A 12,093-nucleotide genomic window follows, 5' to 3' on the forward strand; every position below is an offset into this window, starting at 1 on the left:
TCTTTTCTTAAAAGCGTCTGGTCGAGTCCGGCTCGGGAGGCGGTTGGTGGCCCGGTTGTCCCTCGGCGCCTGCTTGACCCCCGCTCCGGCGTTGCGGCCTCGTTCAGTGCTCGTTTTCGCTCCCGTTCTCCCTCGGCCCTGCGTTGGTTCCTCTGACGGGACCTCCCGCCCTTCCGCCCGCCATGGATCTCGACCTTTCCTTGTCCCCGCTGAAGGTGAGTGGCCCGCCTCCCTCGGAGACCCCCCCGCGCTTCATTTCACAGGACCATAGAGCTGGAAGGGCCCCACAAGGTCATGTAGTCCACCCCCTGCACTGTGCAGGCACAAACCTGCCCAACCCGCGGTGACCCCGATCCCATGCCCAAATTATTATTATTATTATTATTATTATTATTATTATTATTATTATTAGATAGTCCGACACCCCCCTTCATTTCACAGAGTTGGAAGGGACCTCCAAGGTCATCTAGTCCACCCCCTGCACTATGCAGGAACAAACAGCTACCTGCCCAATCTGTGATGACCCCAATTCCATGCCTTTTATTATTATTATTATTATTATTATTATTATTATTATTATTATTATTATACTTATAGCCCACCTTCCTTCCAAGACTCAAGGTGGATTGCATAAAATATATATAATCCCATAAAAACCCTTAACCAGGATTAACTCTTTAAGGATGCTTAGGGCTGATCCTGCGTTGAGCAGGGGGTTGGACTAGATGGCCTGTATGGCCCCTTCCAACTCTATGATTCTAACTCCCAAGGTACTGAGATGGCAAGGTCCCTCCTACCTCCCATGGTCATCTAACAAGGGGTGCACTAAAAGATCCCACCACCCCAAAAAAATCTCCAGAATCCAGCCTGGCCTGGGGAGAATTCATGTCCCTTCCTGCCCTGCAACTCAGTCTGCCTAAATTCATAAAATCAAGCCGAAGAATAGTCTCAAGCTGGCGATGGCAAACAGAAATGTTTATTCCAGTTTTAACATCAACTTCCTGAATATTTCCAAATTAAAGGTCAAAACAGACTCCTAGGGATGGTCATGTTTTTGTCTTTATTCACCGGTGATTCGGAATATGTTATTCTGAGAACAATAAATCAAGTCTATTCAGATGCAGGAATATCTCAAAGTGAAACTGACCAGATTGTACAATCCTTTAATATAATTCTTAAAGGTATTCCATGTATAATACACCTGAAATCTTGTTATTCATTCTCCATAGATGTATCAAAGTATTGGTTATTCTGTTTCCCAATCAGGGCCTGCCCAGTTTCCCTGTTTATAGTGGTGACTCAAGCCCACAAATGCAATTACCTCTGAGATTTTGAGGTTCGATCACTTATTCCTGTGTGGAATAATTCCTGTGTGTTCGATCACTTATTCCTGTGCATTCTCATTTCTCTGCATGCGATCCTGTTAATGTAATTTACGAGGGTCTCATTTTGAGAATTTAACTTTGCTTCAATTTAGCCTGTGAATGAAAATTCCAAAGGGGATAAGGTCAAGAATAAGGATGCCAAAAGACTGTCTGTTGAAAGGATCTACCAGAAGAAAACACAGCTGGAGCATATATTGCTCCGGCCTGATACGTATATCGGTTCTGTGGAACAAGTGACACAGGTAAATAAAGCTTTTGTGCTTGGCGTCGATTGAAGAGACTGGTTTGTTACACTGTATAGAAGAAAGCTTTCCTTATTGCTTTGTTCTCCTTACTGCATTGCACACCATATTTTAGTGCTCTGTGTATAGGGTTGGCTATAGTTCTGGGGAGAGGCTTAAGAGAGCGGCTATTACTGAGAAAGTTGAGAGGGAACATGACTGCGATCTTTAAGTATTTGAAAGGATGTCACTTGGAGGAGGGCAGAGAACAGTTCCTGTTGGCAGCAGAGGGTAGGAAGGTGAATGCTGTATCAACAGGCATCACATCAAAATTGCAAGATGTCATAGTTTTGCTGTGTATCGCATTGGTCAGACCGCACCTGGAGTGCTGTGTGCAGAGGCCTCACCTCAAAAAGGATGTGGACAAAATTTAGCGGGTACAGAGGAAAGTAACAAGGATGATCATGGATTTGGGGACCAAGCCCTATGAGGAAAGACTTTGGAATGTTCAGCCTGGAGAGGAGGAGGCTGAGAGGGGACAGGATAGCCTTCTTTAAGTTTTTGAAAGATTGTCACAGTGTAAATGTAGTACAGCTTCAGCTGAGCAAGCCAAGTAAAAATACTTCAGACTCATTTATTATAGCCCAAGTACTTGAGGTCAGGTTGCTGCTTTATCAACAAATGCCAGAGCTGATGTATCATGTCATAGTCTGATTTTTCTTCTCTCTTCATCTTAAGCTTTTCAGTACTTTAAACGACTTGCTAGCTGCGAATACACTATGCTGACAAAGAATGTGGTGTAATTAAATGATGTTGAACTTTGACAAGTTACTCTTTTGATGACCTTTTCAGCAAATGTGGGTCTTTGATGAAGGCGTGGGACTGACCTTCCGGGACGTTACCTTTGTGCCTGGTCTCTACAAAATTTTTGATGAAATCCTAGGTATGTTGTGATGCTGCAAACAGAACAAATTCGCAGTGAGAGAAATGTTGCGTATTGTGTGGGTCCAAATTATTGATAACCAGAACAAAATAGAGAGTCTTTGCAATTGGCGTCAGGGCTGACTTAAAGAGAAACAGATGACTCAACCACTAAGTCAGTTTCATTCCCTGTGGATAAAATGCAAATAACAATAGCAAACAGCACAAGGTTAGTTGCATTTACTCAGATGGGCCTGCTGGAATTGGGTTCCAGTGCTTGGTCAAAGAATTCTATGAGCTACTGTAATGTACTAGTTAAGAATGCTGGATTCGAACCTGGAAGCCCTCTGTTTAAATTGCCATTTGCTATGAAGGCCACTGGGTGAGCTTGGGCGAGTCACTGTCTCTACCTCATGGGGTGGCTGTGTCACTAAAATGGAGGGGGGCTGAATTTGGAGAAAGGTAGTATAATAAAGCAGTTACTCCTTTCTTGATAACCCAAATGATGTGTCCCTTTTTCTTTTTTTAGTCAATGCTGCTGATAACAAGCAGAGAGATAAGAGCATGTCCTGTATCAAAATTACAATAGATCCGTAAGTAGTGTTCAGTTTTTGATTTGCTCCTTGTTAGTGTTTTGAGACATCGGCATGGCTGGGAGGAGCTGCAAGATCCTCACCCCTAACTCATTCTTCGTTCCGTGATGGGGACTTTGAACACTGGTGTAGGTTTCTTAGTCGGTGGTTGTCCATCTAGCACAATCAACATGTGTGACCGTTCTCAGAGGACAACATTCCTCATCCAAAGAGCTTACAGTCTAAAATTTCCTGTAAAGGAGATGAGCTGGAGGTGGTAAAAGAAAATGTTCATTGATTTCAGTAACAGGCTGGGAACCCACATGGCTCATGAAAGCAACAACGGCCAGAGCACAGATATCAGTGTGATGCTTATGACATTTAGGAAAATGTTAATTTAACATGTGGGCAGCAGGCAGATTGAAACAAACATTAAATAGTAGGACAGCTTGTTGTGTAACAATCATAAGTTCTAGCAATCAGTTGTTTATTATGCTCAGATCAGCTGTATAAAACATACATTAACAAATATTTACAGAAAAACCAGTACATAACAAGTGTTTTGCTAAACCAGCCCTGAACCATGGTAGACTCTAATGCATTGGTTCTCAGCCTGGGAATTGGGACCCCTTTGGGGGTTGAATGACCCTTTGATAGGGGTCGCGGCAGGGTGAGCAGCTTGGCGGGGGGGGGGGCACCACCATTGTTGCCATTCGTCATGAAAGTGCCTGCCAATTTATATACCATTTATTACCAATTCATATACAATCCTGAACAATAGATCTTCATGCCATTGGTTAGTTTCAGTTTAATTTCTGTGGAAGAAGCCTTGCATAATTTTATGGATGGAGGTCACCACAACACGAGGAATTAAAGGGTTGCGGCATTAGGAAGGTTGAGAACTGCTACTCTAGTGGCTACACAGAATTTAGCAACTCCATCCATAGTTCAAGGTCTGCTAGAAGAAGGGAGGCATATCATTTCTCTGAATGTCCAGGGGGCTTTGGAAGATAAAAATGATGAATTTGAGATAGTTTTAGAAGGGGAGCTTCAGTTTCCCCACTTGCACAAGCCCATAAACATTCATGGAATGGCGGAAGAACTACATCATATCAAGATTAGTAATGTGCCTGTCATGCGCCAGTACCCTTTACAATGGGAAGATTCAACTGCATGTGATTTGTATAATGTCATCCTTCCAGGGCAGGAAATTGGGGGGTGGGATTCCCACAGGAAGGGAGATGGTCCTTTCCTGTAACTGCTTAAGAATTGTAGGTTTGTGTTATATAGATACTCATACAGAGCATTTGTTTCTCTTTTTAGGGAAAATAACGTGATCTCTGTGTGGAACAATGGGAAAGGAATTCCTGTGATAGAACACAAAGTGGAGAAAGTTTATGTGCCAGCTCTTATTTTTGGGCAGCTCTTAACATCCAGCAACTATGACGACGAGGAGAAGAAAGTCACAGGTAGAAGAAACTTCAGTAGGAGTTGTCTGTCAGTCCCAAAATGACTGGCCAGCTCTTTGAAAGTTCTTAGCAGGGAGTTTTTGCAGGAAGCTAAAACCAGTCATCAACAGGAGTTCAAAGGTGGTTCCAGAATAATTATCCTGGTTCTGTGCTTCTGTTCATTAATGCACCCCAGGGTCTTTTATTTATAAAGGTAAAAGGTAAAGGTATCCCCTCCTGTGCAAGCACCGAGTCATATCTGACCCTTGGGGTGACGCCCTCTAGCGTTTTCATGGCAGACTCAATACGGGGTGGTTTGCCAGTGCCTTCCCCAGTCATGACCGTTTACCCCCCAGCAAGCTGGGTACTTTTATTTATAGACACGCACTAAGGGGAGAAAACTCAATCCCTCTGCTTCAGTTAAGTCTTTCATTGTGTACACAAGCAAAATGAAGGTGTAAATAACAAAGCTTAGGAAATGTTACAAGTTAAGACATGGAAATCACAGCTGCGTTGTCTCCTGGAAAGCAGCACATGCTGGCAGGCTCATGGGAATTGTAGTCCATGGATGTCTGGAGAGCCACAGTTTGGCCACCCCTCCACTACAGTGGCTATATTGTACTAACTTTTTTCTGATAGGTAAAAAGTGATGGGTTAATGAGCAGGAGAAAGAGAGCGAAGAATATGTTTTCCCTCCCTTCAAAGAAGATGATCAAATTTAACCACAGAGTTCTTTAGCTTGTTTTACGCAGCATGAGCATTCTAGCCAAACATCATCCACGCATGTCTTGTGATGGTAGAGTTGAGATTTGACTGCTTAGTATTAGTCCTGCTTCAAGCAGAGCCAGAGTCTTAATAAAGCCTCCTAATCTCCGTGGAAGTAACATAAGGTGATGTTCTTCATGCAGGTGGGCGAAACGGTTACGGAGCCAAACTCTGCAACATCTTCAGTACCAAATTTACTGTGGAAACCGCGTGCAGAGAATATCGGAAACTCTTTAAGCAGGTAGGGGGAGCTGTGCAAGCATTCTGTTGGGGTTCTTTTGCTTTCAGAGGTAGAGCCCAGGTCACTCTGTAAGACAAAAGCACCTCAAAGTCTGTTCTGTCCTGCTTGACTGGCTTACAACTGTGCTTAAATATACTCAGATGAAAAGCATGAGGCAGACAACCAAGAAAATGAAATCAGCAAACTACACTGTCTGGCAACAATCCTGGAGGTAAAGAGATTCATCTGGTTCTTTCTGTGCTTGGCTTCTTTCCTCAGACGTGGACTGACAACATGAATAAGGCGGGGCAGATGACACTGAAGTCCTTTGACGACGAGGATTTTACGTGCATCACTTTCCAGCCTGATCTGGCAAAGTTTAAAATGACCGTCTTGGACAAGGACATTGTGGCCCTCATGGCACGCAGAGCCTATGACGTGGCAGGGACTGTCAAAGACGTTAAAGTCTTCTTGAATGGAAAGAGGCTACCAGTGAGTTAACACCTTTAATGTTTCCCTTGCTCTTTTTGGGAAGGGGAACATGCTCTGTTTGGGGGGGGGGGGTGGCAGCAGAATCCAATTTCGTGAGGGGAGCTGCCAACTTATCTCCTCTACAGGTGAAAGGATTCCGTAGCTATGTAGACATGTATGTCAAGGACAAGGTGGACGAAACTGGCAACCCGCTGAAAGTTATCCATGAAGAAGTGAACAACCGCTGGGAAGTGTGCCTAACCATGAGCGAGAGGGGCTTCCAGCAAGTTAGCTTTGTCAACAGCATTGCCACAACAAAGGTAACTAACAACAGGGTGGCGTTTGTCTATTTTGTCAATAACCCGAAGATCCATTTTTCCCTGTTTGCTAGCCGCTAGATTTAGAACGTAGACTCCTAGAGATTTTGTTGAAATTTTCAAAAGGTATGAAAGCTCTCAGTCAGAGTAGTTCAGCAATGGAATAGGCTGCCCAAGGAGGTGGTGAGCTCCCCCTCACTGGCAGTCTTCAAGCAAAGGTTGGATACACACTTTTCTTGGATGCTTTAGGATGCTTTGGGCTGATCCTGCGTTGAGCAGGGGGTTGGACCATTTCCTGCTATCGAAATATCAAAGCAGCTGTTCTAAACTCCAGAGCTCTGCAGGTCAGCCCTGCAAATGGGAGATCAGTAACAAAACGTTGCATATTTTTAACCATGCTCTTCTATTCTGTAACTCATGCCCTACAGCAGGGATAGTCAACCTGTGGTCCTCCAGATGTCCATGGACTACAATTCCCATGAACCCCTGCCAGTGTTTGCTGGCAGGGGCTCACAGGAATTATAGTCTATGAACAGCTAGAGGACCACAGGTTGACTACCCCTGCCCTACAGTATAGCCTCGATATTTTGATAAATGTAAGGGTTCCTAATGATTGCAACATTCTGCTGCAAGTCTGTGTGTGTGTGTGAATTAAATCAAAACTCAGTATTGTACAATGGCATGTAGGTTATCTCAGAACTTCACCTTTTAATGCAACAGAAAGCAAATGAATATATATTTTGGTCTGGATCCAACTATCGCCCTGTAGCTTCCCCTATCTAACTGCATCCCCCAAAATGGTAAGTCTTTGGCAGTGCAATCCTATGCATTATAATTCTAGGGTAGGCCCATTGAATTCAGTGGTTTGTATCACAGTGTCTTGTATAGAAATGCAGCAAAAATAACTGAATAGGTTTATGTGATCAATGCAAGGGTGAACCAATACTGAATCTTCTCACTGCCTAAAACAGTGGGGAATAGAATCCTAAAAACATTTTAGACGACTTGCACATGGTTTTCCATTATGCTCCATATACTTGAAGCCCCTTGCGTGGCTTTGATGTATCATGGTGTGCCCTCAGAGAAGCTGTGCCCATCCTTGGTTTCTCTTGTTACAGGGGGGTAGACACGTGGACTACGTTGCTGATCAGATTGTCAATAAACTCCTGGAAGTGGTGAAGAAGAAAAACAAAGCTGGCGTTGCAGTGAAGCCCTTTCAGGTGCATGGCCTAAATCTGCTTGTTCACACTGTTTTATGCAATTCGCTTCTGCGTATATAGAGTAGCAGACTAAATTTTCTAGTGGCCGGATGGAAAACTTGGCAGCCTTCCTCCTCCCACTGCAACCCATGTGTTCACCCAGGACTGCTGTTCCTGCAGGTTAGGGGGCCCTGAGGAATGGGGAATTGGCAGACATTGCCTATTAGGACTGGATCCAGCTCCCTGGTTTCTTCAGACATCATTTTACTACACTTTTAAGATTGCTTTGCTGGTGTGAAGTCCTTTGGCTGGAGCCTGTTCTTGGTAGACATGCTTTGTTCACAATCCAGGAATGTATTATTTATTAAACATTTGTGGTTTGCATCCCACCAAACGGTCAATGTCTGAGGGAGTCGCTGTGTGTTACTTTTGTCACTGTGGAAGGATGAGATTATCAAAGAAGCAAAATGTTTTGCAGTCTGCGACAACTCCCACGTTTGAATTCTAGGTGAAGAACCACATCTGGGTCTTCATAAACGCCCTGGTGGAAAATCCAACCTTCGACTCGCAAACAAAGGAGAACATGACGCTCCAGGCAAAGAGCTTTGGCTCTACGTGCAAGCTGAGTGAGAAGTTTATCAAGGGGGTACGTGCGGTGAGGGGCATTGGGGATGGGGATAGGGGTGACTTTCAAAGCAGATTCTGAGTGAAGCAGCAGACCAATGCAACCAGATGTCGTGCTTTGGCCTTATAGACAACAATTTGCGTTCTAGGTGGTTGGCTGTGGCATAGTGGAGAGCATCCTGAATTGGGTGAGCTTCAAAGCTCAGACACAACTCAACAAGAAGTGTTCTTCTGTGAAGCACACTAGAATCAAGGGAATTCCTAAACTGGACGATGCCAATGATGCTGGTATGTTTTCTAAGCCGCGGTACTCGGGCCAAACCCCTGAACACCTCTCACGGGTTGCCCCTTTGGGTGTCTCACAGGGTTGGCGAGAGGATGGGTGTGGCATTCTTGCTTCGTGTAGAGTGCATCCTGACTTCAGAAGGGGCAAAGAGCAATGGAATCACCATCCCTTGATGCTCACCTCTTGCTAGTTGCGCCCCGCCAGTAGGTGGGGAATAACATCCTTTTGGTATTCTAACCTTGGTGTGGCCACTCTCAGTTCATTCTGCTAAATGGATCCGTCAGTTTTTAAGGTGCACTTATCTTTCCAGGGAGTAAGAACTCCATCAACTGTACCCTTATTCTGACGGAAGGCGACTCGGCCAAAACACTCGCTGTTTCCGGCCTTGGAATCGTGGGCAGGGACAAGTACGGAGTATTTCCCCTGCGCGGCAAAATGCTCAATGTCCGGGAAGCTTCTCACAAACAGGTCAGTTGGGAGAAATTTGAGAGAGCACCATGCTGTGTCTTGTCCAGGAATTAGCCTTACGGGTGCAATATGTGAAAGTCTTTGGCAGCAAAGTTAATGTGAAATGAAAATGAGATCCTAGGCAATTTACCTTGCTGACTCAAGAATTGGCACAAGCAGAAGAGTGTCAGAAGAGCCCTGCTGGATCAGACCATCTAATCTAGCATCCTGTCTCACAGTGGCTAGCCAGTTCCCCTAGACAGCCAGCAAAAGGGCATAGAGGCTGAGGCCTTCCCTTGAGAAGAGCATCAGAAGAGCCCTGCTGGATCAGACCAATGGTCCATCTAGTCCAGCATCCAGTTCCTCTGCAGGGCCAGTAACAGGGCATAGTGGCCAAGGCCTTCCCCCAATGCTGCTTCCTGGCTCTGGGATTCAATGGATTAGTGCTATTGAATGTGGAGATTCCCCTCAGTCACAATGGCCAGTAGCCATTGATAGACTTGCTTTCTATGAGTCTAACCCCCTTGTCAAGATGTTTATTCCTGTGGCATTCAGCTTATGGGGTACTATCAGGGTTGTGAGGCACAAAATTTATTTCAAAGTGCTGTAGGTTTCATTAAGCAATTTGGGCAGTAATATATGTTCTAAGTGAGACACAAGGATGGTGAGGAAGGAGCTGCAAAGTCAGCCAGAGATGGCTGCCCAAGGAGGGAAGGAAACGGGGCAATGCAGGGTATGTTCAGTGTAAACAAGATGGGTAGCCGTCGACTCTTTAACAATCGAAAAGAGCAAGATTCAAGTAACACCTTGAAGTGCTACTACTTAAGGTGCTCCTGGATTCTTTCTCCTTTCCAGTGTATCTGAGAGCAAAATGCCTGTCTTTTCAGATAATGGAAAATGCTGAAATTAACAACCTCATCAAGATTGTCGGTCTGCAGTATAAGAAGAACTACGATGACCCAGAATCGCTTAAGACCTTGCGCTACGGAAAGATAATGATCATGACAGATCAGGTAATTCTTTCCTTGCCGGGAAACGGTTATCCTTGCGCTCTGTTGTGGAGCCTCTCCTAACGGTGCTTCCCCATCGCTTCAGAGCATTGCCGTGGTCCAAATTAAACTTGGAATTGAAGACCACAATATATTTCTATGTGAAAGGCATGCCTGGAATATACCCTTGGCATCCGTGCAAGGAAGCTTTTTTCTGTCAAAGGGTATCAGGTGTAACTGAAAAGTCCTGTCACCTTCTTAAATGTTCAGAAGGCTGAAATCTTTTCAAGAGGAAGAACGTTGCCTGTGGAAGGAACTGTCCTGTTCTTCTCTATCAGGACGGGGTAGGCAGGAGCAGGGACTGGCAGAAGAGCTGTCCAGGCAGCTTACTTGGAATTGCTGAGAGATTTAGCATAAGGGTCAGAGCGCTTTTCCCCTCGGGATAGGTGGGGTTGTTTCTCAGGGTGACTGGGGAGGGTTTTCACTAGCAGGAGAGACATTTGGGCTTGCAAAAGAAAACCGCACCTGAAAGATTAACAGCATTTACTGCAGCATAAGTGTGAGCTCACTTTATCAGATTCTTTGTGTACACCTGTTTGATGTGTATAATATTCACATCGCAATGTGAGTGGGATGGAGTGGGGATAAGTTACAAAGAGGTAGCCCGTGCGTGGCTTGATATCCTGCTACAAAGGCAGAAAGGGCACTTTTACCCCGAGCTGTTCTAAATAAAGGGTGGTACACTTGGGTTTGCTATGGGTCAGGTCTGTTGCCACTGAAAGTGATGACCCTTAGTGCCCCTTTAAAGTTCATTTTAAATGGGAGGTAGACCCAGCCTCAGGTCTATACTGGGAATTTAAAATAATGACCTTTTAAAGGTATCTTCTCTGTTGAAAGGAAGGTGTTCTGCAAACTAGTTGAGGAAACAAGGACTAGAATGTGTGTTCCTGGGTTCCTTCGTATGGCAGAACTTCTTCCCTTCAGGAGAGAATAACAGGTAGACCTTGAAACTAATTCATGGGGCAGAGCTCACTGAAAGAAGGGACATTCTGATATTTTTGAAACCGTCAGTGTGTGGATGAGGGCCAGGTAGCTTTAAAGCAGTCTTCCCATGGCTCTGCTGATGCTGCATTGTTCATCCCTAGGTGGTGTTCTGCACTCTGTGAGAAAATATGTTTCCTGGGCATGGGTCACTAGCCAATCTAATGGTCAGACATTCAAGATTAGCAGAAGATCATGGTTGGGAAGGACCCAATTTGCCACCACATTTAAATAGTCCATTTCAGATTATGTCAGTGTAACCTTTTGAAAATTCCATATAATGTTCCCTCTTCCTGTAAGGATCCTGAAACAGGCTGAACCAACATGTCAACTTTAAACCATGGTGGTGACAGCTAAATCATTGCAGATATTGCTTCCCTGGTGTTACCCACTTGAACCTAATTTCCCACAGTGCCTAGATGGAAAAAAGGGCTCTGAACCCATTGTTTGCCTTCACAACAGCGTTCTCCTTTTAAAAAAATGTTGTTCCATCTCTGGTTGTGGTGGGAGACCGTTCACCCAAGCCACTTCACTGAGTCTGGCTGAGCCTGGGTTCCAGGCTGTCAGTAGGGCTGACTGACCTCATCAGCCTCTTTATTGTTTCATAGCAGGGCGTGAGTGCTAGGGCAACTAAAGGGAGGATGAGGGAGGTGCCATAGGAGCAAGCCCTGGTCAGTTTTCAAGCCCTTATAGACGGCCTCCGAAAGGCAGTGGCCTCTTGGCATTTGTGACACACTCACCGCTCTCTTCAGAGCGCCAGTGGGTCACGTCTGTCTCCTGTCAATGTTTTTAGGATCAAGATGGCTCCCATATCAAAGGCTTGTTGATTAACTTCATCCACCACAACTGGCCTTCTCTATTAAGGCACCGCTTCCTGGAGGAATTCATTACCCCCATCGTGAAGGTGAGCTTGTTTTCTTTCTGGGGTAGTCGTGGTGGGCAAGTCACAGAAGGGGCTGCTTCGGTTCCATCTTGATGCACAGCTGCTCAAAATGCTTCCGTTCGGTTTCGGTCTTCGCCCTAGGTTTCCAAGAATAAAGAAGAGGTTGCTTTCTATAGCATCCCTGAATTTGAAGAGTGGAAAACCACAGTTCCTAACTACAAAAGCTGGAAAATCAAGTACTACAAAGGTTTGTCTCAAAGCCTGCCCAGTAGAGTCAAAGGAGACAATTAAGAGCAGGTTGATG

General features: G+C 45.0%; 1 protein-coding gene across 2 annotated transcripts in view; it reads left to right on the plus strand.

The window, feature by feature from the left end:
• TOP2A (DNA topoisomerase II alpha) overlaps positions 1–12,093 on the plus strand; it is a 26,591-nt gene continuing 14,498 nt past the window's right edge. For both annotated transcript variants that reach the window (XM_077313152.1, XM_077313153.1), the window contains exons 1-15: positions 1–215; positions 1,478–1,627; positions 2,459–2,549; positions 3,057–3,120; positions 4,423–4,568; positions 5,456–5,553; positions 5,812–6,024; positions 6,150–6,323; positions 7,439–7,540; positions 8,028–8,165; positions 8,293–8,431; positions 8,740–8,897; positions 9,764–9,889; positions 11,700–11,810; positions 11,931–12,036. In XM_077313152.1, coding sequence (XP_077169267.1) covers positions 183–215; positions 1,478–1,627; positions 2,459–2,549; positions 3,057–3,120; positions 4,423–4,568; positions 5,456–5,553; positions 5,812–6,024; positions 6,150–6,323; positions 7,439–7,540; positions 8,028–8,165; positions 8,293–8,431; positions 8,740–8,897; positions 9,764–9,889; positions 11,700–11,810; positions 11,931–12,036 — 1,849 coding nt within the window. In that variant the 5' untranslated portion in view covers positions 1–182. The remainder of the gene's footprint in view (positions 216–1,477; positions 1,628–2,458; positions 2,550–3,056; positions 3,121–4,422; positions 4,569–5,455; positions 5,554–5,811; positions 6,025–6,149; positions 6,324–7,438; positions 7,541–8,027; positions 8,166–8,292; positions 8,432–8,739; positions 8,898–9,763; positions 9,890–11,699; positions 11,811–11,930; positions 12,037–12,093) is intronic.

This window comes from Paroedura picta, chromosome 16, assembly GCF_049243985.1.
Source record: "Paroedura picta isolate Pp20150507F chromosome 16, Ppicta_v3.0, whole genome shotgun sequence".
In the NCBI taxonomy this organism is placed as follows: domain Eukaryota; kingdom Metazoa; phylum Chordata; class Lepidosauria; order Squamata; family Gekkonidae; genus Paroedura; species Paroedura picta.